Genomic DNA, 25307 nt, shown 5'->3' on the forward strand with positions numbered 1-25307 from the left:
TATGGTTCGCGATTCCAGCAGACTACTGCACAATTATCCTAGGCCTCCGCCTGATCACACTTGAAGGACGGATCACTTCATTTTCTTCCCCTGTTATCCGCTGCTGTGCCCGCTGGGCCCCTTCCCTGTCTTTGGGACGATACCAGTTTGGAGAGCCACTGTGGTCCAATCTTCATGCTGTTGTTATTTTTCGAATTCGCTCTGTGGGAGGCCGACCTGAACACACACACAAACCAGATACTGTACTCTGCCTATCACGTGTGTAGGGGGGAAATCAAGACCTGCCCTGTCCATAATGTTATATTCTATCATGAGACTGTAAGGGGGACCTGGTTGATGCACAATGTCAGGGTTGTCATACAGATGCTTCTGGATTGTGCTCTCTCTATATATTTGACTCTCTATACTTCTCCCTATGCTTGTCTCATGACCTGTGATATGGTCAATCTATATGATTTTCCCTCTATATTGCATACTCTGTTGGCTTCACATATTGTGTTGCATGACCAGTATTCATGTATGTTACTGTTGAAAATTAATAAACAGATTCTGAGCACAAAAATGATTGTAGTATATTGAAACATTGGTTTGCAGCGATGGAATTCAGTGATACATAACTGACGGATCTGCTCATATGTGGTATTTTCTGTAGATCGCTACCCACAGCTGATTGGACGATGAGTCTCCTCCTCTTTGGCGTTTCGGCCCTTCATATCATCATTCTGGTGCTTCTTTTGGTAGCAACGCTAGACAAGGTAAGCCAGCGGCTGAACAGAGGACGTATATGGTAAACCAAAAGGCACAATGTTTTACCAGAGACCATGGGCCATATTTATACTTTTTGACGCAAAACTGCGCTAACGCAGTTTAGCGTCAAAAAATTTAGCGCCGTCTAACGCCATTCTGAAGCGCCATGCGGGCGCCGTATTTATTGAATGGCGTTAGCCGGCGCTACCAGACCGGCGCTGCCTGGTGTGCGTGGAAAAAAACCACGTACACCAGACAGCGCCGGCGTAGGGGGAAAATGGCGTATGGGCGTCTTAAAATGGGGCAAGTCAGGTTGCGTCGAAAAAATCGTCTTAACCCGACTTGCCCCATTTTTTAACGACGCCCATCCCCCATCAACATGACTCCTATCATTGTAAAGATAGGAGTCATGCCCCCTTGCCCAATGGCCATGCCCAGGGGACTTCTGTCCCCTGGGCATGGTCATTGGGCATAGTGGCATGTAGGGGGGCACAAATCAGGCCCCCCTATGCCACAAAAAAAAAAAAAAAAAACTTACCTGAACTTACCTTAATGTCCATGGGATGGGTCCCTCCGTCCTTGGGTGTCCTCCTGGGGTGGGCAAGGGTGGCAGGGGGGGTCCCTGGGGGCAGGGGAGGGCACTCTGGGCTCATTTTGAGCCCACTTGTCCCTTAACGCCATGCCTGACCCAGGCGTTAAAAAGCGGCGCAAATGCGCCGTTTTTGGCCACGCCCACTCCCGGGCGTCATTTTTGCCCGGGAGTATAAATACCACGTAAAGGCCTGGGAGTCATTTTTTAAGACGGGAACGCCTCCCTTGCATATCATTAACGCAAGGAAGGGGTTCACGCTAAAAAATGACGCACACTCCGGGCACTTTGGCGCCCGAAGCGTCTAACGCCATAGTATAAATATGGCGTTAGTTGGCGTTAGTTTAGCGTCGAATTTGCGTCGAAAAAAACGACGCAAATTCGGCGCAACCAGAGTATAAATACGGCCCCATATACCTCTCACTAGTGGCTACCAGGGGCTTTTATCATTTGCACTGTCCACCTCTTCAATCAATTAGCCTAAATAAATGCATCCGAAATCTGCTACAGAGACTAAAAGATAAGAAAACTATAAATATTCTCTGGCCATTATGATGGCTTAATTCCCTTCCCGTCCATCCGTGGTCCAGAAAGGAGAGATGTAATTCATTGGTCATTATATATATATATAGGTTTAGATTTGTGTCAAAAACCCTAGTGCAGGGTAATTCCCCAAAGCATTTCCCAAGACATATAACTAAAATGATATAATTCACTTAGCCCCCAGGAAATATCTTTTGTGCCAGAGACAGCCTTTAAACTTAACCCTGGCTGCGATTGGTAGCCATTTTAAATCTTAATTGGTAACATGTGGAGGATTCTCCCATTGTTCTTAACACAGTAGACTGTCTGTGTTTTTAAGATGTTCAAAATTTAAATCGGATTTTGGGAGTCAGATGTACATAAACATTATGATATGACAAACCATGCGAGTTTTTGGCAGATCGCACAGTCTCACCTGCCCTTGCCCTGCAGGCTTCAACGCAAACAAGGACATCACACGATCAGAAAGGATTTTTCTCGGCCGGCCCTCAGTACCTAACAGTTAACTGTATTAGGCCTAACAAAGGAGATCAGGGGGGCTAGGACATTCTCCTGGAGAGCCATGCATGGTATGGGCTGGATTTCAGGAAGGTTGTAATGATCTCCCTGGATTTTGAGTTCCTATCCTTATTATCAGTGGTGCTCCTGATGGGTTGCTATGACTCCCAGAAAGCCTGCTGGTGTCCACATGATAATGGTTATGTGCATGGCTATGACGGGATCTGGCATCCATGTGACTGGGGTGACCTCTTGGCCAGCTTGAAGTAGGTGCTAGAATGTAGCTCACTCCCAAAGTTGTTTTTTACTCTTGGTGCACTAGTTCAGGCACGGGGCATCCTGGTGAAGGCAATGATGGACTCCTGTGGGGCTGGTGTAAGCTCCTGGTTGAGATTAGGGGTTGTGTGGGAAAGGACACATCAGCTGGTCCTCAAAATCATTTGGGGTGAAGTTGATGAACTTTAGCAGCATCTCAAGTTTGTCTTACTTCGATGTTTCTGAACTCTCTTGTCTCCTCTCCATAGTCTTGGTGGATCTTGTCAGAAGATGAAACATTGAATCTCTGGTATGACTGCCTTTATGACAACAACACAGATGCCTGGCTGTGTTCTACGGTGTCAGACAATGGTAAGTGGCATGGTGGGTGTCTGTATTCCTTTTCACTTCTTTGTAGATGTTCTAGGAACCAAGGAACGGGCCGGGTGGCACAGGAACTGGCAGGCATTCACAGGTACCCATAAGGCAAACAGTGTTAAAAATAAATTGTGGGGGGATGAAAATAAACCACACAGACTCACACATTATATTCCTCCCTGTTATAATAACGAAAGTACACTTTGGGTCTGATTCTTAAAGCCATCTGCATGTGTAAATCTCACTTACAATCTTAAAAGGCCTGATTTACACGTACAAGATATTCATAAAAAGTGGACTTGTGCTCCTAAACCCATTTACTTATACCTAATAAAACCTCACAAAAGCATAACATTGTGGAGCAGAAATTCCTATACCGAAGTTTGTGCAAACTGAGGTGGCAGTGGGTGGCATCCCTTGAAAAGCTTGGGAACACCTAACCAACCCATTCCCACAATAGAAATGATCAGAAACTTACTCCGGCAAGAAATACAATTCTGAGGTCGGAGTGGGAAGGGACCACCACCAGAATTGCTAAGGGTCTACAGAACGGTGTTTCTGCACTGATAAAAATGTTTTCCTTGTTGAGGAAAAAAGGATAAAAAAAATTATGTGCTGTTGCAAACATGCGATTGCACTTAGTAGTATATAAATTTGCCCATTTGAAAATGCCTCTGTGTAGGAGGCTGGCCTGGCTTGTCGTGGGTACCAAGGGGTACTTACACTCTGTATCAGGTCCAGTTATCCCTTATTAGTGTAGAAGAGGTGTTTCTAGCAGCTTAGGCTGATAGAAGGTAGCTATAGCAGAGCAGCTTAGGCTGAACTAGGAGACATGCAAAGCTTCTACTATACCACTGGTGTCATATGCACAATATCATAAGAAAACACAATACACAGATATACTAAAAATAAAGGTACTTTATTTTTATGACAATATGCCAAAAGTATCTCAGTGAGTACCCTCGGTATGAGGATGCCAAATATACACAAGATATATGTACACAAAACCAAAAATATGCAGTAATATCAAAAGGAAGTAATGCAAGCAGTGTAAAGTTACAATAGATTGCAATAGGAGCACATAGGTATAGGGGCAACACAAACCATATACTCCAAAAGTGGAATGCAAACCACGAATGGACCCCAAACCTATGTGAGCTTGTAGAGGGTCGCTGGGACTGTAAGAAAACAGTGAGGGTTAGAAGAATAGCCCACCCCAAGACCCTGCAAAGTAGGTGTAAAGTGCACCTATAACCCCCCCAGAGAGCACAGAAGTCACGATAGGGGGTTTCTGCAAGGAAGACCAACACCAGCAAAGCAACAACAGTGGATTTCCGGACATGGGTACCTGTGAAACAAGGGGACCAAGTCCAAGAGTTGTAACAATGTCAAGAGTGGGCAGATGCCCAGGAAATGCCAGCTGAGGGTGCAAAGAAGCTGCCACCGGATGGTAGAAGCTGTGGATTCTGCAAGAACGAAGAGGGCTAGAAACTTCCCCTTTGGAGGATGGATGTCCAACGTCGTGAAGAAGCCTTGCTAGCTGCAAGGGTCGCGGTTAGGGTTTTTGGATGCTGCTGTGGCCCAGGAGGGACCAGGATGTTGCCACTTGGATGAGGAGACAGAGGGGGCGCCCAGCAAGTCAGGGAGCCCTCACAGAAGCAGGCAGCACCCGCAGAAGTACCGGATCAGGCACTTAGAAGAGGAGTGAACCGGAGTCCCCCCAAAGTCAGAAAAGGGAGTCCCACGACGCCGGAGGATAACTCAGAAGGTTGTGCACTGCAGGTTAGAGTGTCGGTGACCCAGGCTTGGCTGTGCACAAAGGAAATCCTGGAAGAGTGCACAGGAGCCGGAGCAGCTGCAAATCATGCGGTACCCAGCAATGCAGTCTAGCGTGGGTAGGCAAGGACTTACCTCCACCAAACTTGGACTGAAGAGTCACTGGACTGTGGGAGTCACTTGGACAGAGTTGCTGAGTTCCAGGGACCACGCTCGTCGTGCTGAGAGGGGACCCAGAGGACCGGTGATGCAGTCTTTTGTTGCCTGTGGTTGAAGGGGGAAGATTCCGTCGACCCACTGGAGATTTCTTCAGAGCTCCTGGTGCAAGAAGGAAGCAAGTTACCCCCAGAGCATGCACCACCAGGAAACAGGCGAGAAAGACAGCAGGATGAAGCGATACAAGGTTGCAGTAGTCGTCTTTGCTACTTTGTTGCAGTTTTGCAGGCGTCCTGAGCAGTCAGCGGTCGATCCTTTGGCAGAAGGTGAAGAGAGAAGTGCAGAGGAACTCTGGTGAGCTCTTGCATTCGGTATCTGTAGAATTCCCCAAAGCAGAGACCCTAAATAGCCAGAAAAGGAGGTTTGGCTACCTAGGAAGGAGGATAGGCTAGTAACACAGGTAAGAGCCTACCAGAAGGAGTCTCTGACGTCACCTGCTGGCCCTGGCCACTCAGAGCAGTCCAGTGTGCCAGCACACCTCTGAATCCAAGATGGCAGAGGTCTGGGGCACGCTGGAGGAGCTCTGGGCACCTCCCCTGGGAGGTGCAGGTCAGGGGAGTGGTCACTCCCCTTTCCTTTGTCCAGTTTTGCGCCAGAGCAGGGCTGGGGGATCCCTGAACCGGTGTAGACTGGCTCATGCAGAGATGGGCACCATTTGTGCCCATCAAAGCATTTCCAGAGGCTGGGGGAGGATACTCCTCCCCAGCCCTGACACCTTTTTCCAAAGGGAGACTGGCTGGACCCCAGGAGGGCAGAAACCTGTCTGAGGGGTTGGCAGCAGCAGCAGCTGCAGTGAAACCCCGGGAAAGGTAGTTTGGCAGTACCCGGGTCTGTGCTAGAGACTCGGGGATCATGGAATTGTCTCGACAATTCCATGATCTTAGACATGTTACATGGCCATGCTCGGAGTTACCATTGTGACGCTATACATAGGTAGTGACCTATGTATAGTGCACGCGTGAAATGGTGTCCCCGCACTCACAAAGTCCGGGGAATTTGCCATGAACGATGTGGGGGCACCTTGGCTAGTGCCAGGGTGCCCACACACTAAGTAACTTTGCACCCAACATTCAACAGGTGAAGGTTAGACATATAGGTGACCTATAAGTTACTTATGTGCAGTGTAAAATGGCTGTGAAATAATGTGGGCATTAATTCACTCAGGCTGCAGTGGCAGACCTGTGTAAGAACTGTCAGAGCTCCCTATGGGTGGCAAAATAAATGCTGCAGCCCATAGGGATCTCCTGGAACCCCAATACCCTGGGTACCTCAGTACCATATACTAGGGAATTATAAGGGTGTTCCAGTATGCCAATGTGAATTGGTAAAATTGGTCACTAGCCTGTTAGTGACAATTTGTAAAGAAGAGAGAGCATAACAACTGAGGTTCTGGTTAGCAGAGCCTCAGTGAGACAGTTAGGCATCACACAGGGAACACATACATATAGGCCACAAACTTAAGAGCACTGGGGTCCTGGCTAGCAGGGTCCCAGTGACACATAACAAACATACTGAAAACATAGGGTTTTCACTATGAGCACTGGGCCCTGGCTAGCAGGATCCCAGTGAGACAGTGAAAACACCCTGACATATACTCACAAACAGGCCAAAAGTGGGGGTAACTAGGCTAGAAAGAGGCTACTTTCTCACACTCTGCATAATCTTAAAGGCAAATTTGCAAATGTTTAAGTGGAATATGCCTGAAAACCTTAATCTGTCTCAAGTTTCCAGGCCTAACTGGGACAGCTACGTGAATTCCAGAAATGTATAAATATGCATCGATAAGGGTCGGACTGGTCTTTTATTCCATCGGGCATTTCATACGAGGAAATGGGGTTTATGGGAAGGGGGAGCTGGAACCAATGTACATGAATTTGAAACCCATGCCTCTGTTGCTGCCTCCGTAAGTTCCCCAGCCTCCTGAGGTTAATTGGAGAAGGCAAGGGGAGAGAGAGAGAGAGAAGAGAGGAAGGGAGTAGAGCTGGTTTGAACATTTTTGATAGGGTTGCTTTTTGTCCCCAGGCCACCCTTGACAAAGGTTGAGAGGGCACATTTCCGTATTTTGCTGTGATTAGGTCCGTCGTGGAGGTATTGTTACAGAAACCTTAGAGTGTGGTGTTCTTGTCAGATTTGTGTTGTATCTTGTGTTGCTTAGTGTACGTGGTCGTGTTGTGTCTTGTTTTTTAGTTTTTTTTCTCCAGATTTGGGATATAAAATGCCCGGAGGGTCGGCGCTGGTGCTGTTATTATTGGCACTGTGCTCAAATGGTTTGCCTCCTTCCTCTCTGATAGATCCCAAATGGTCAAAATTGCAAACAGTCTTTCAGCTCCTTTAGTGGTCAGGCAGGGTGTTCCTCAAGGCTCCATACTTGCACCCACACTGTTCAATCTCTATTTAGAACCGCTGGGAAATCTCCTGAGTAAATCCGGGATCCACTATCATCTATATGCGGATGACACTCAGATCTACCTTAAGGTGGCCTCCACTCACGATCTCTCCTTCCTTAGCTCTACTCTCGACTCCATTCAAAACTGGATGTTAACTCATCAACTGATTCTGAATCCCTCCAAAACAGAATTCCTCCTCCTCTCCTCCTCACTTTCTCATCCCCCAGTGCAATCATGGATGGATCAGATCAATCTAATGAACAATAAACCCATCATTGTCGAGAGCGCAAAATCCCTTGGTGTCATACTCGACAAAAAACTCAATCTACTCTCCCACATCGACTCCATTGCAAAGTCTGCTCGACACCAATTGCGCCTTCTTTGGGGGATTCGTCGCTTCTTCCCGGAGCACGACCTTAAAACCCTGGTCCAATCGCTGGTTCTCTCCAGATTGGACTACTGCAACTCTCTTCTTACTGGCCTTCCCAAATCCCACCTTTCCCCCCTGAAGTCTATTCTCCATTCAGCAGCTCGTTTCATATATGGGGCCAAAAGAAGCGACCACATCACACCCATTTTATCCACCCTCTGTTGGCTTCCCATAGAGGCAAGATCTATCTACAAAACTGCATGCATCACCCACAAAGCCTTGCACGCCTCCTCCCCTCGCTACCTGGTGAATAAACTGAAACTCTCTGGGGGCTCCAGACCATCACGTAATGCAGAAAGGTTATTACTTGAACCACCCATTTTCAAGAAGGAAAGATCGATGGCCCAATCCTTTTCAGGCAACGCGGTGAGAATCTGGAACTCACTTCCGCCTCAGCTTCGGACCACCACCTCTTCCCAGGCCTTCAAAACCAACCTCAAAGCTCTCCTCCTTCAAAGACACTTCCAAATTTAATTCAAGCCCTCTGTTTTCTGAAGGAAGTCCTTCCATTATAGGAAAATCTGTTCTCCATGCCTATAGAAGTGCCTTCCCAGGGTGTTTTTGTGTTTTGAGTGTCTGCCATTTAGTGCAGTATTATACCTCTACCTGTATTTTGTACTCTTTTGTAACTTGCACACAGCACCTTTCCTTTTACAACGTATCATTTGCTACCTCTTATTTCTTGTGTGCTTTTGATATATGCACAACGGCCACCACTGCCTCATGTAACGTAACTATAGTTTTAGTGTTTTGAGTGTCTACCATTTATTGCAATTTTATTTCTTTTTTTACCTCTACTCGTACTTTATTTGCTCTTGTATCCTGCACACGTCACTTTTTCCTTTCGTAACGTATCGTTTGCTACCTCATGTATTTTTTTGCTCTTGATACTTGCACAATTATCACTTGCCTCATGTAATGTAACATTTGTTTTTGTGGCAGGCACACTTGTAATTTTTCTCTTCATGTATCTTTACTTTGCCTATTGTGAAGCGCTCTGACACCTTCGGGTAAAGTCTGCGCTATATAAAAACGCATTAAATAAATAAAATAAAAATAAAAAATTATTCCTGAGACCAGAGGGCCAAGGAGGAAGGAGATCAATGCTCGGGATGGCCGGAGGGGGGCGCTATGTGTCAATGCTGAGAAGATACTAGTATTTGGAATAGACATGCTTTACATTCCTCTCTTCGATTCCCAGTTATAATGGCGTGGTCTTTGAAGTAACAGTTCTGACAGCGAGTTTACAGAACATAAGCGAAGCAGTTCAGCTGCTTTTCGTTACTGCCAGATCTACAACCCTCTCTCTCCCAGCAGGGAGCGGGGCTCCCTCCAGATGGTGGTCTCTTGTCCCTGCCCTTTCTGAGTCATTTTCCTTGGCCTGTAATTTTCCGGTCTTGTGTTGACCGCAGCAGGGCGCGACTGGCCACCTCCCAGTGAACACGGGCTCTGCTCCGCTGCGCTGCATGTTTAGGAGTTGGGATCAGCTTCTAAAAATGCGTCTCTTACCGAGAGGTTGCAATTCATTTTAAACAAACATTGGCAAAGCCAATAGGTCTCGGCTATGTGAGAGCTACTGGCTCTGCCAGTGTCTTTTAGGCATGATGTTCTGCAGCGTTGCTGCTGTTCAGCATGGCTGAAAGTTAGTTGCGTGACGTACAGGGACGTTTTAAGGATTTCTGGGGCCATGGTCAAAGCGTATTTTGCGGCCCCTGTACCGAACTGTTTTGCATTTATGGTCCAATTTTAGCTCTTTTATGCCATATTTGGCCAGGTCACTGACACTGCACAAGCACACTGGTTCACATTCTAAACATGTCTACATCTAATATTTAGAAATAGGGATGTGTGTCTCCGATATTATAACACACCAGCAGCTCACTCACAGTGCAAAGTAATCTTTCTGAACCCCGTCAATTTCTCATATGTGAAGTCCTGATTTGATCCGAAAGAAACATTTTATAGTTATGTACATTGTTAAAAAAACAACCATTTCTCTGCAAAATGTCTGTAATAGGCTCATATACGGCACCCACATTAAAATTAAAGTAAGGGAACATGGTATTTAAAACAATGTGTGTAAGAAATAGTCAAGATCATCAGGGGAAGACTCTCTGCAGAACAGAGCACTCCTTATTAGGGGCCGCCATGAATGTCTGGGGCCCTGGGCCAGGGCACTCTTTGTCCATGCCTTAAAATGTCTCTGGTGGTGTAGTGTGGCATGGACTATAGTGGAGTGAAGAAGAGTGGAATGGAGTGGCATAGAATGTAGTGGAGTGGAGCAGCGTAAATTGGCATAGAGTGGTGTAAGAGTGGCATAGAGGCGAGTAGAGTAGAGTAGAGTGGCCTTTAGTAGAATGGCATAGAATAGCATAGACCGGAGTTCAGTTGCGTTGAGGTGAGTGACGTGGGATAGGATGTCATAGAGTAGAGTGGAGTGATGTAGAGTAGAGTGGTGTAGAGTGGAGTGGGACAGAGTAAAATGGAGTAGAGTGCTTAGAGTGAAGTGGAGTAGAGGGACATAGAGTGGAGTGCAGTATGGTAAAGTGTAATGGTGTAGTGTAGAGTGGCATGAAGTGGCGAAGAGTAGAGTGGATTGGTCAGGAGTAGCGTGGCATAGAGTGGTGCAGAGTAGAGTGAAGTAGAGCACCATAGAGTAGAGTGGTTTAGAGATGGCAGATAGGGGGAAAGCAATGTGAATAAGAAACCATTGCCCATCTTTAAAAGAAAATGACGGAGTGAGACGCTGCTCCAAAATTGGCGGCGTCGCACTCCTTCATTTTTATAACACAGGGATGCACTGTACTGAATTGAATATAGCGCACCCCTGTGTTGTCGTCTGCGCTGGCGCTAAATTAAGCTGCCTGTGCCAACGCAGGCATCCTTCACCATCGTGCAAGGATGTCTGCGTTGAGGGGTTTGATTGTTTATGTGTGGGAAGGTGTCCCTTCCTGCATATAAACATTCACTAATGGCGGTTTGGCACTTCTGTGTGTGCTGCAGAATGCAAAGCGTCATTTTCAAATGATTGTTTATGTGCAGGAAGGGACACCTTCCCACATATAAACAATCATGTCTGGCATTTTGCTCTTTCTATGCATGCTGCAGAATGCAACACGCATAGAAAAAGCAAAAAACAAGGAGGAATAAAAGTATTCCTCCTCATTGCGCCTTGCTAACGCCACCATTGGGGTGTCGTTAGATTTCGGCACTGCCTCAGGTTTACGAAATCTCATAAAACTGAGGCAGCTCAAAATGCAATGGCTTTTGCTGTGGCACGCCCACAGCAACACCCATTGCACGCCCCTTCCACACAAAGGGCTGCGTGTAAAGGGGCTGTATTTACAAAAGTGGATTAACACCACCTTGTCAATACGGCACAGGGCAGAGCGTCACTAGAAGTGAAACTCCGGTGGCAAAATAGCTCTTAAATATGCCCACACATGCCTGAAGTAACAGTAGGTAAGCACATTGCTTGTCCAGGAATAGTAACGCAACTTTTTTTAAAACAAAAGTATGTTTCAAAAAGAAGAGGAAGAACACATATACTTGGTCCATGATCCAGGGAAGAGCTCATGCAAGAAAGGAAGGGAAGGCTTCGGGAGCTAAGCAACTGAAAGTTTGCAAATTAGAGAGACAAGGAAAACAACTAACGGTATGCTGTGGGCAGGTTGTAAGCCCACTAGTGAACAATACATCTCGCAGCACAGTATATGGACTGTGTGAGAGAGACCTAAAAATGATTTAGCAGTTTTTAAATGAGAAAAGCTTGCCCAGCGTATCCCCTGTCCCATCACTTATAAAACTTCAGAACACTACCGAAAAACTAGGGAGATTTAGATTTACAATTTAGTACACAAAATGGATATATAGGATCAGAAAAAGCAACATACTTGCGCATAAAGGTACACACGGTTGTAAATAGCATGTTCAGTCCATGTGGATTCTTGGTGACAGATGTTTACTCAAACGTTACTTTATGATATTCATTTTATTGCCCCTGGAAAGATGAAAGGCTGGCTGGATCCTCAAATCTATAACTAAGAGCTCAAGAACAGATCTCTGCAATAGAACCGTTCTACCAATGAGCCATCATACCTGGTAAAGTACATAAAAAGTCGTACCCACACCACTACATACACGTGCACTACTGGTGTACATGTATATTATACACATTCATATAGAATAATTGGGTACTCTTATCTGTCTTTGTGAATCAGCCCCAAAATAGCCAATACTCTTATCAGTGTAAGTAGCAAAGAGGGCATTGTCTTTTCTATTTGCACTAACTTTGTATGAATATTCCTTGATTGCAAGAAATTGGATTATTAATTAGGATCGTTGGATACCCATCTCAAGGAATAATCACAACTCATGTCAGGGTGAACCTGGAAAATCACTAATTTAACCTAATTTAACCTAAGCTCAACCACTGATAGCTCTGGCACTGAAAAGACAGGCTTAAATTAGGACAATGTGTAAAGTATTTCTGCAGTACCAAAACAGCAATAACGTCAAAATGTAAACCAATAAAACTCCCAAACCAAATTGGAAAAATATAGTAAAATTTACTAAACCAAATGACTGCAAATTGACAAACATCCAATAAGGAGAACTGGAAATACGATTTTATAAAGTATTAAGTAGGAATAGGGCCAAGAAGCACAAAGTGCCAATGAGAGACCAGGACTTGGGCTTCATTTGATGCTGACCATGATAGAGTGTGGGTCAAATAAACAAACCAATTTAGTTGTGGTCAAAGGTTTTACCTTCTGAGTTACTGCCTGATTACGAGTTTTTGGCAGTCTTGACGCCAGACCACCAATACGACTGCTGGTAGGATACACCCAAGTGGCATCCTGACTGCCATATTACAACACTACTGCCGGGCTGGCAGTAGTGTCGGCAGCGGTGTCATTGTGGCAGCATGCTTCGGCTAAGAAAGGGAGCCTGAAGCACAAGCCGCCACAGTGCAGCACCAGATGAACCTCCGGCGCAATATTGTGCATGGCAACAATGTGGACCGACAGTTTAGTTTCAGTTTGGGGCCCCTTCTCTGCGTTTCTGCCGAGCTTTGCATGGTGGGGTCCCCACCATGAAAAGCTAGGCAGAAACGCAGATCATGATCAGCATGGCAGTACCGGCATCGGCACCGCCACAATTGACCATGGCTTTTCCCATCGCCACTGCCACGAGATCCAAGATCCTGGTGGTTGTGGCGGTCTTGTGGTGGCCCAACCACCATCCCCGTAATCTGGCATCTACATTTATGCCAGGCAGAACCTAGTGAGTGGGAATGACTCCTCGGCAAGCCCTAACCAATGGGATACAAGTTTCTGGGCCCATACGTACCCACACTGAGCATTTTCAAGATGGCAAAAGTCTTCAGCCACACTGAACTTGGGCTCTGAGGACAGAGGCTGTGTGTAATTTTGTAATCCTAATATTCACCCACATCTAACACTAAAATCCAACTTGGGCAGCCACTGTACCTACATTAGATACAGAGACAGAAGTCTGGTAGAACAAAAGTCAGGGTATCCAGCTGCCAGATAGTGGGTACACAAGAAATGTTTCGGTATCCTGTTTTCCTCCCTTTTTAATGCACCTGCAGTGTTATTTATAAAGCCCAAAGACCTAAGCTTGGTAAGACAAAGCAGGTTCTTCAGCAACCAGACGGTGGAGACACATGAATAGTTTTGCAGTCCTGTTAGCTGCCTTTCTGTGCGCCCTAAAGTGTATTCTACTTATTTAGAATTTTTTATATATATTAGAATATTCCAATAAAGTGTTTATCTTTCTCAGTACTCCCATCTGGAGTGGAAGAGTGCTATGACCTTGTGTTAACAACTACTTACACAGCCCTGTGTAAAATGGGAAGTAGCCTGCCACTGCTGCCAGCTGTGCGGTGTTGACTGTTTGGGTCCACAGTCTTTCTCTGCTGCCACTCGTAGGTCAGAAAACCACAGATAATGTTATCCATCCCAAATCATTGGTGATTGAGAGTTCTATATTGGCAGGAGCCACAGAGAACTAAAGAAGCTTCCATATATAGATAATGCAGTAGGCCATGGGACACCCTACTTTCTGAGTATTGCGTAGAATTTAAGATGACCCAAAGCAGCATAGATTAACTCATTCTGTTCGAGTCCGGTGTTTTTAGTTCTTTCCCACAGGCAGCTTTTAATGTCTGTTGTCAGCTTTTGTAGGCCAAAGTAATACTTACAGAGGCCTTTTATGTCTGTCCGTTGCCTACTAGTGGCTGAATTTCTTGTCAGTCTTGCTTGTTTTTTTATTACACAGCATTCCTTTCTCTTTTTGTGTTTGCCCCTACACTGAAGCATACCTTCTTTACCATTCTTCTGTTTGGGTGACTTTTATCCTTTCACTGCTTACATTCGTAGAACTAATTGTTTCAGCACTCATACATTGGAGTGGATGTGTTTCTTTGCTCTCCCCTCCTGTGTTGCATCCTCACTTAAAACCTTCCTGCAGTCTCTGTGTCACTTCCCTCTAATCCTCCCAGCAGATCAGTTGCTTCTCCCACTCTTCCCCTCCCGCTCCTTTCTCCTCTCTTACTCTGCTCCCCAACTCTTCTGGTGCAGCTCCCAACTCCCCTCTTGGGTTTTCTAACTTTAAAAAAGTATATTATCAATGTAATTATCTTTTTAATGTTTTTGGAAGGTCAGGCAGCTGCAATTTTCTGAGAGGTTGATTTGTCACACTTTATGTTTTTTGCTCCAAGATCCGTCTAGCATCTTGGAATGGTAAATGAAAGATAAAAAACAAAATGACCACCACCTTGTGATGCATGTGCAGTCACTATTATGTAATCTTCATACGAACTGCATCAGTTCGATCGCTTGTGTTGATAGTTTGGAGACTGCAAAAATGATCGATAATCTTTACAAAGATGGCGGCTGTTCTGGCACGGATTAGCAGCTCAACACACCCACCATTAAGAAGGCGTCTGCCGAATATGCTGAGCACAGCAAAGGGGAGTTATTGCAGAGCAACTACATATGTAGAATACAAACATTGTTTATTGGAAGCACTTAATATCAAGGAATATAATGAGACTAGCTACACAGCAGGCACACTTTAATTGAAATATTTTTAGTCAGAAAAAGCAGACAAATTATGAACATTTAGGGGCATATTTATACTCTGTTTGCGCCGGAATTGCGTCGTTTTTTTTACGCAAATCCAACGCAGAGCTAACTCCATATTTATACTTTGGCGTTAGACCCGTCTAGCGCCAAAGATCTTGGAGTTTGCGTCATTTTTTAGCGTGGACACCTAACTTGCGTTAATGATATGCAAGGTAGGCGTTCCCGTCTAAAAAATGACTCCAAGGCATGTGCGCATTATTTAAACTCCCGTGCAAAAATGACGCACAGGAGTGGGCGGGTCAAAAAAAATTACGTCCAGCCGCTTTTGCGTCATTTTTTAACGCCTGGTCAGGGCAGGCGTTAAGGGACCTGTGGGCTCGGAAGGAGCCCAGAGGTGCCCTCCCATGCCCCCAGGGACACCCCCTGCCACCCTTGCCCACCCCAGGAGGACGCCCAAGGATGGAGGGACCCATCCCAGGGAACTTAAGGTAATTTCAGGTAAGTAATTTATTTTTTATTTTTTTGTGGCATAGGGGGACCTGATTTGTGCCCCCCTACATGCCACTATGCCCAATGACCATGTGGGCATGGCCATTGGGCAAGGGGGCATGACTCCTGTCTGTGCTAAGACAGGAGTCATTTCAATGGGGGTTGGGAGTCCAAAAAAATGGCGCAAATCGGGTTGAGGCCAATATTTTGCCTCAGACCTGACTTGCCCCATTTTTTGACACCCAAGCTCCATTTTCCCCTACGCCGGCGCTGCCTGGTGTGGGTCATTTTTTTTTACGCACACCAGTCAGCTGCCCCGGCTAACGTCATTCCATAAATAAGGCGCCCGCATGGCGCTTTGGAATGGTGTTAGCCGGCGTTAAAATTTTTGACGCACAACTGCTTTGGCGCAGTTGTGCGTCAAAAAGTATAAATATGGCCCTTAGTGGTTATGCTGAGGGTGCCATAAACCTATGACGCATATGTGTAAATGCGTGATGAGAATTCTGCGTTTATGCAACAGCACACTTTTTTCTGGTGCTGTTTAGCTTGGGGAATAACCATTTGTTTGTTCCTGTTGACGCTGTACGGAACCGGCAAAAAACATGTTTGCAAAGCCAATAGGTCTGCACTGGCAGTGCTGAAAGAGGAGGCTTATTGACTTTGTCAGTGCTTGTTTATTACATTATGGGTTTAATCTCCCTGTACTTATAATGGGAAAGGAAACTACTAGACCCGCAAAGCAAAATAAAGGGAACTGGATAAACTCTATGCGCCTGACTAGGACATTCTGAGAGCACTGGTGCTGATCTTTAAAAGATGAAATTGTTTGAATACAAACTCATGAAACTGAACAGGGTTCATTTCCGTGCAGATTGGTTCCACGCGGTTCAGGCCCTGATGGTGATTTCCGTCCTGTTCTCCAGCTTCTCCTTCATCCTCTTCATGTGGCAGCTCTACACCATGGCCCGAGGAGGACTCTTCTATGCTACGGGCCTCTTCCAGATCTTTGCAAGTAAGGGTTCTTTTGTGCCTACGTCTTCCTATATTATTTTGTTAATTTTCAATTTCCTGTCCCATTATACACTTAAACCTCGCAACCCTGAACTTTCAATACACCCACCTCTCCACGGCCACACCCATTCTGGTATTTGGAATATTCAAGGGTTGGATGCCTGTGCAAGTCAGCAACTACAAATTTTCCTGGCTAGTCACCAAAAAGGTTTGGCAATGTCAAATATTTTGTATTCCAATATTGAATTTGACACACACTAATAAGTAGTACAATTATATTCCGCTCTCAACAAAGTGTCTTAGGTAACGTATTATTTGACATATTACACAGACCAGTGACAGTGCAGGAGGTTAAAAGAGATACATGTGATTTTCCCAGGGTGTGGAGGAACAGGGGGTGGGGGGATTAAATTGGGATCGCATGAATGACAGAAAATAATTAATTTATGGTAACCGCATAGCAATTAACAAAGGTCAACAAATGATTTTAATTAAGGTAATTATACCCCAGGTGTGGAGATGCTTCATCTCGTAAGAATGGTATGGTCACTTACCTGGAAGGCAAACAAACTAAGGATGAATTACGCCTGTTTCTGCTTCATGCTGCATTAGTACTGCGCAGTATTGTTAAGTGACCACTTACCTTTCTGTCTTGTTGCAGGCCTGTCTGTCTTCACTGGTGCTGTGATCTATGCTAGCCACGTCTCTGAGTTCCACACGGGTCGGCAAAAGGATGGCTACTTCGGCTACTGCTTTGTGTTGGCATGGGTGGCCTTCCCTCTCTCCATGATCAGCGGCATAATGTACATCCACCTACGCAAGCGGGAGTGAGGTGAATAGCATGACCTTCTTTGCCATCTGAAAAGTTTTTACATATGAAGGTGCACGGTGGGCAACATGACCTCCTCCAGCTTGTCTGTCGCGATTGCTTCCTGCCTTGGATATCATTGCCAGAATCATGGACCAATTCAGAGTGATATTGACTCTGTGATATGCTCAGATCATGTTGTCAACACCAATTGCCCTTCCAAGTTATCCTCCAGGGTTCACTGCTCCTCCATAGTACAATGATTCAGCTGAAGGAGTGCCAGTTTCATCTTGTGCCAACTTCAGGTAGTGACATCAAGATCAACCACCAGACAAAACAAGACGGACATTGGAACAACCCTTATGCCTTAGCATAATGACGAAAGTGACCTAACACCTTCCATTCTCAGAAATATTATTTTGTTCTCCAGAGACGGTCTGACCATCCAGCAATACTAGAAACCAGACACAGACCTGGGAAACAGAGTCCAAAAGCCCATCAGGACAGGGTTGAAGAGCGCCAATAGAGGGAACGACATAGCACCCTTTCTTTTCTAATCACTGCCAATACAAATTGATTTACTTTTATCAAAAGAAAGAAAACTTCACCCACAAGAATCCTGCCATGACTAAGAAGGATCTCAGTCCAATGATGAACAGCTGTTAGTGATGCAATGGTCAAAAGTGCATAATTCTATTAAGGAATACCAGTGCGGTCTTTTTATCTCCTTCTAACACATTAATCTCATACTTTTTTATCCTTAAAACCGGTTGCATCTGGTGGCATCTTATAAAAAACTGTATTTTTTTATCTACGTATTTGTTCGAAGATTCCATTATGAAGACATTTATCTTACAAAATTACTTACATGTAATTTTAAAGTATACATATAAATAAAACAAATAATCTTTAAGGTCTGTTGGAGAGACATCCCATTATTCATTGTCAAATAAATGTGTCTGTGCTCGGGGCGGTGAGGTGGGTAGTCGCTAAACTCTAAATATGCATCCCTCATATGTATTTAGAATGGGTGTCAATGTGGTAAGAGTCCAAGAAAGTTATATAATTCTGTAATCCTTGCACAATTCTCTTCAATTAAAACAGTTAGCCCCTCTTGTTCCAGCACAGATTAGAAATTCACATGTTCCTCTCGTTAAATGGGGTAAGTGATTGCAGTCCCATTAAAATAGTGTAATACAAACATTGTAGGACTGAAGTACGTAGTGTCAGTGAATATAATGCGAATGATTTTGGGGCAGGCATGCTACCACTAAAATGCTTCTTACTCAGAAAAAAAAGCAGATATATTATGAATATTTACTACTTGTATTAGGACACTAATCTAGATTTCATAATAGAAAACGGATATAGTGATTTACTGCAGTAATTTACATGTAAAACGTACCACAGCTGTGGCAAAAACAAACACATTCAAAAGTTAGAAAATACGCAATGTCTTAAATGCAATGCAAGCATTTTTATCTTGCACGATCTACAAAATTATTAATTTAGAGGGTTAATTTATCTAAGAAATATTGGGCACGAGGAAGTCAGAGAACTGATAACAGCAAAGGCTACTATAAAAAATATCTCCTACCTTAACGACCAGCTTTCTTATTACCTTTGGCACCTACTGTAGTTTAACCAACTCGTGTGCCTGGCATAAGGTGGAGTTTCCAAGCTTCTACTGATTGTTTCCAAACGTTGCTAAATCCATCCTCAGTAATTAGCAGTTTCTGTTTAGTACCTAGGGCTATATTTACAAGAAAGTGGCACATCAGAAGTGATGCACCACTTTTCTTGTGGCCCCCTTGCGTCCCCTAACGCCACCATGGTAGTGTCGTATTTACAATACGGTGCACCATGGCACATTTTAGGGGCAATAGCGTAATTTTTTTAATGCTATTGTAATGCTATACTGGATTAATGTAAAAAAAAAAAAAATGACACTAATCCAGTATAGTGTTAAGAGGCCCATAGAAATCAATGGGAGTCTCATTTTAACACCTGCTTTAAGCAGGCGTTAAAAATGATGCTAGAAATGGCGCAATGGACCATTGTGCCATTTTCAGTGACCCTCTAACGAGGGAACGGTCCCCTTTGCATACATCATGCATATATTATGCAGGATGTGGCGCAAATGGTTTACAAGGTGAAGCAAACCTAGTTTGCGGCATATGTAAATATGGTGCTATGGTAGTGGCCCGTTAGTGGCTCATTTGCGGCAAACATTTTGCCCAAATGTGGCGCTATGGGGGCGCAAGGTCCTTGTAAATCTGGCCCCTAGTTTCCAGTGTACCTTGTGGAACCTGCTCGCTGCGCGCTCTCCCTGACTCCGTTCTCAGGTGACTGTTTCGCTGGGATGGGGATCCGTGCCAATGCCACCATTTTATTTAAATAATATAAGTATATTTATTAGACGCCTATTAATAAAATCTATGGACATCTTAAGGTTAACAAGTGAAGGGGATTCGTGCAAAGGGGCTGCAATTGTACCCCTGGTGTCCCTCTCCTCTTTTTAGTATCCATGGAGACATAGCTCGTAGATCTGTATCCGTGGCCAATTGAGTACCCGGGAAAGAGACCCCTTCATAGAAAGGAATTGATAGGGCTACAGCAACACGGAAAGAGCTCAGCCCCTCCAATGTGTCTCTTTTTTAATGATTAGGTATTCTGAGACCATATATGGTCTCATAGTTTCCGTCACTTGATGACAAATGAGACTGCTTAGTGCCTCACCATCTTCAAATCACATTATTTGATATTGTTCACAGTATTTGAATGCTCCTGACGCTGCAACCATTACATTTTTCTTAAATATATAAGGATAGCACGTCTTTCTTCCTCTGTCTTAAATAATTTTCTTAGTTTCCTAGGATGTGGGTTCCACAAAAATGTGATTGACTCATTTACTATATATGTATGTGAAAGGAATATGAATGTCCGTGAAATTTCTCAGATTCGTCACTGTAGTATATCCATGCTGAATTACTTGATGGCGTTTGCTTTGAAGTAAAACAGTCATTATGGGAGTCCTTCTTCTCTGTTAATGGCACTTCGGAAATCGTACAGTTTACTGCGCCTGACTGTTCAACCCTAACGCTTGCTTTATCTGTAACTTGCAGGTCACATGACTTCAGTTAAATCACCCTCACGCGCGAATACACAATCTGAACAACTTAATCCACATTTGACCATATTCTTAAGGAAGCACTTATAAACATAGTTGCAAACTATGACAGTATCTAATTTGGGGTTGAGCGTGGCAACACAATTGTCAAGGCCAGGATATCATGAAGAAATACCAGTGCCACTCAATCCAACAGAGCAGCCCACTTGGTGGAAAGGAGGGGTGATGCTCACGACCAAGCATCACCCGACACTGCAAAAGAAAAATGAAAGCAAAAATAAAAACATGAAAAGAGGTTCTCCAGTGTTCCTGCAATAAGAGGGCAAATATTTTAAAAGGTAAAAGAAAAGAGTTCCAGGGAAGTCCAGGAGAGCATTCCCAATGTTTACATTCAGACAGGATATTAAAAGGTACCATTTTGGAGCACTCCTTCAACCAGAAAGGGAAGATCTGCAGGATCAGTGGGAGGCAATGTGGATTCCAAAACGTGCCCAAAATAATTTACCAACAGGCTCTCACCTGGTCTTTTTGTCATTAGATTTACTATGTAGTCAGGTAAAAAAGATGCAATTGTCTAACGAAACAATACACAATCCAGATTACAAAATACTTAATCAAATAACTAGGTCACTTAGAATAAGTAACAAATTCTCTACTCAAGGAAAAAAAAAACGTATCCCCAGAGACAAAGAGTGTGTAAATTTTGCACTTGTTGAGCAAGTTTGATATTAAGTTAAAATAAGCCAAGAGTGCAATTGTGCCAAGTAATTTAAAGTAATAATGCGGTCAGTAGGGCCCTAAAACAAATAATATCACAAATATGCAAAATATGAGAAATGCGTAAAAATTAAGCGTTCTAGAAAAATAGCTCCAATTATAAAAAGCATCTCAGACCAACAGAAACCCGAGCAGAATGAAGTTAAAATAGAAAATGATCCCCGGTCCCCCAATAGTAACACGAACATTTCGACTCTGTCAAGCAACACACGTTATACAGGACAAAACTTTGACATGTTTAAATACATAACATTAAGTCAGCAACGGATTTAGTAAATGAGATGTTACACAAAAATAACAACATTTCTTTTTTTTTCCTTCCGGATACATGGATCGTTAAAATACAAAACACATGATTAATTTCTGTGCAGTCATTATTTATATATTCTTTCCACTAAAAGTAAGAAAAAGACTTTAAAATTAATTGCATTAATTAATTTCGTTCTTCCTGCGCGCATCATGGTGAAGGAAACATAACAAAAAATGAAAACACTCACTTCTGCCAAGAGGTTGCAGTCTTCAGCCTTGAAAACATACATTTTATCAGTTAAAGGAAGATACAGAGATCATCAGCAAGATCAGCAGACGAAAATGAATTCACAATATTTTTATGTTTTACAGAATGAGATAACCCGTGCACATTTATTTCTGTGCACGTAATTAAAATGCCTACAATTAGCAGCACAAAAATGTCAAGCGCATTTTTTAAGTTGTTAATTTGCTTTCTCGTCACAATAGGTCCCAAACAAAAGGCAAAAATCTCCATAAAAAATTACAAAAACGGATCCAGAAATATGGTCAAAAAGCAATGTGGGTTAAAAAACACACCACAAAAAAAAAAAAATCCAATAGCAAAACGAAGGAAAAGAAAACGAGGGTATCACTCCAGGGGGAGTCACAACAAGCTGCATAATCAGACCCCAAGAGCAAGGCCATAATGACAGCAAGCAGGGGTCGAGACCCACGAAGCAGACAGTCGGTGCCGCAGCAAGCAGTCTCCACCACAGCAAAACATCTTGTGAAGCACGATTTGTAGCAATCTTCTTCAGGGCAAAAATACCTAATCAGAAGTTTCTGTACCTAGAACAGCTGCACCTATTCGAAATCTTGGTACAGGCAGGACCTCAATATCCACAAATGCAATGACCTCCACAAGCATGCCTACTGCACCAACATATACAATAGTACAAGCAATATGGTGAGAACCACTATCAACACCGACAACTAGTCCTGCAAAGTACTTCCCCTGACACCAGCACCACTGAGACATGCACCTGCAGTGTCACCAACACAGACTTCAAGCCTAGTGCTGCCAACTGCATGGCAGACAAAGCCAAGGGCACGAATTGCAATACCAACATGTGCATTAGAACCCACACACACCAAGACAGCAATGATGCAAAAGAACACACTTATAAAGTCCAGTACAAATGTCCAATAACCTATGACTTGGTTGAATGTGTTCCTTCCAGCCCACAGTTCGACACAGGATGCTTGCTCCAAACAGGTTGGAGGCTTATCATGGCCTACCAACCATTCACGTGAACTTCTGATGTTTTGAAGTTTTTTCGCACCAAAGTCGACGCTGCATTACTTCAGGATTCTCCCCCCGGGACACTTTTAATGCATTGAAGAAATACATCCAATTCTACCTAGGAGTTTCTTGAATTCCTCTCGGCCGCATATTACTACTGAGTTTATGGAGGGGGGAGGTCTTATTTTTTATACAATATGGTTTGGTCCACAAAGATTGAGTTCAAGCCTTGAAAAAATCATTGTGTGATGAAACACGTGTCCGGTACATTTGATATGCTAAATGGTTCACAATCAAGTCATATGAAAACTGACGGACTGAAACGGAATTAAAGACACCTGGTTTTTCTGGCACTCTACAGCCTATTGGACATTTTTACTGGACTTTATAAGTGTGTGTGCTTCTGCATCATTGTTGTCTTATCCTATGGCCAAGAACTTACATTTCTCTGGTCTCCATACACCCTAAGGTAGCGGCATGTAGATACCATGTGAGCACAAAGATACTCTGCAGATCATCAGCGAACCCAACCTCCAACTCTATCACCTATTCAATAATGAGTCTTTAAAAATGTATTATGCAAATAACTGTAAAGCATATCTAATACCCAATCCTAATCAAGAGGCCCGTGAAAGCATTAGTAGTTACAACTACTGTGTTAACCCCATTTCTTTGCATCCTCTTTGCTTTCTACAACATTCCTACAGCCTCTGGCATCAGGCACTACAACAAAAAACCAAATACATACATACCTACACCAGCGACCCGTACACGGGTAAACAGAACACATGGGAGCAAGTCACAAGGAGGCAGACACATGAGGAAAGGAAAAGGCGCCAGACACGGGGGAAGATGGGGAGACATGGATATGGGATGGTAGATATGGGGAGACCGAGAGAGAGAAACAGACACGGGAGGACCCACACAGTGACACACCAACATGGGAGAAGTAGCCACGAGAAGACAATAAAATAACAGACTTAAAGAAACCTGGAAAGAACAAGATAAAGAAAAGCGTTATCAGCACAGCAGATACCAGCCGGACTACTGCTTTCCACTTTACTTCGCTTCAGTAGCATCTCGGTGATGCTGCCAAGGTCTAGGGGAGGGCTGCCTCACACATGATTTTTTGTTATCATACACTATATTGAAACTACTGAGTCCTCCTGTGTAATGAAGCCCGATGTCACCCGCGACACGTGACCAAGACCTTACCCTGCTCATCCCATTCACTCCCAGCCGTTGGTCTCCTTCCATCTGTGTACCACCTTTAGACAGCCCCCCACCGCCCTCCCGGGGAAGCTGCACTCCCAAGCCCCACAGGAAAGGGGACTTGGGAGACCCATTATTGAGGTGTATGTTGCTTTCCTTGGGTTGTGCAATCAAAGCTTCGAGGTCACACCATAACCCCATTAATGAAGTGTCTGTACTTTCCCATGGGCATTACTGATTCTGGGTGGAATGTGTCGGAAGTGTTTTTTCCTGGGTTTCAACCATCACCGCTTCTGGTTGGATACCAAAGACCGATTACTGTAGTATCGGTGCTTTTCCTTCTATTGTGCCTCCTTGCTTCTAGGTGGACCACTGAGATTGTCATTAGGCTCGTGCTTGAATCCTTGAGCTGCAACACTTTTACCTCTAGGGGTACCACGGGCGTACCACATAGATCCGTACTCTAGTACTATGTGTGTAGATTCTGTACACCTCTCCAAGCAAACCACTGAGGACAATTAGGAATGCCACGATGCCACGCTAGTGGCAGTTGAACGCTATACAACTACTAGGCACATAGCATACCATATGGAGCAGGTTTTGTGGCACAAATCGTTAGAGATTTCCATGTATTGCGCACGCCTGCCATCTAGTGGTTATTGTGAAAAGTGCATCTTATTTTAGTCAAACCTGTTCACTCTAGTTGTGGACTTAAATGTTGTATGTATAGTCTCGTTGTGGCAGCGCCTAGTCCTCCACAATACCCCACCCATTAACAACTCAGCTTTTCACTCTGTGCTTTTATGCTATTGAGCGTACGGTACTAGAATATCATCTCATATGTCATTTAAGCCCATATTTATACTTTTTGATGCTGAACTGCTCTAACGCAGTTCAGCGTCAAACAGTTTACCGCCGGCTAGCACCATACCAAGACGCCGGCTGGGCTTCAAATTTATGGTATGGCGATAGCTGGCGGTAAGGCCCGGCTAGCGTCATGAAAACGGACGAAGGGGAACAGGGTGTTTAGTGTCAAAGAATGACGCTAGTACGGGCAGAGATATAAATATGCCTGTGACCATACTAGCATCATTTAGTGACGTTGAAACCCCATGGACATGATTCCTGTGTTAGTGAAGACAGGAGTCATGCCCCCAGCCCAATGGCCATGCCCAGGGGACTTGTGTCCCCGGGACATGGCCATTGGGTACAGCGCCATTTAGGGGTCCCCAAGTCAGGGCCCCCGAGCGGGGAAAAAAAATACATATATATTTACCGGTACTTAGCTGGGATGGATTCCCCCATCCTGTGGTGTCCCTCTGGTGTGGGTGGGTGAAGGTATCTCTGGGGCCATGGAAGGGCACCTGTGGGCTCTTTCCATGGTCTCTAACCATGGACAAAAGGCCCACAGG

General features: G+C 44.4%; 1 protein-coding gene across 2 annotated transcripts in view; it reads left to right on the forward strand.

The window, feature by feature from the left end:
* The window catches only part of EMP3 (epithelial membrane protein 3 (MAM blood group)), a 95041-nt gene extending 76882 nt beyond the window's left edge, over window positions 1-18159 (forward strand). Inside the window, exons 2-5 of one of the 2 annotated variants that reach the window (XM_069200675.1) lie at window positions 653-755; window positions 2902-3004; window positions 16295-16435; window positions 17096-18159. In XM_069200675.1, the coding sequence (XP_069056776.1) occupies window positions 678-755; window positions 2902-3004; window positions 16295-16435; window positions 17096-17265 (492 nt within the window). In that variant the 5' untranslated portion in view covers window positions 653-677 and the 3' untranslated portion in view covers window positions 17266-18159. The remainder of the gene's footprint in view (window positions 1-652; window positions 756-2901; window positions 3005-16294; window positions 16436-17095) is intronic. The other variant, XM_069200676.1, reaches the window with a different exon arrangement.
* Window positions 18160-25307: the final 7148 nt, after the last annotated feature.

Source organism: Pleurodeles waltl, chromosome 7, assembly GCF_031143425.1.
Source record: "Pleurodeles waltl isolate 20211129_DDA chromosome 7, aPleWal1.hap1.20221129, whole genome shotgun sequence".
NCBI lineage: Eukaryota > Metazoa > Chordata > Amphibia > Caudata > Salamandridae > Pleurodeles > Pleurodeles waltl.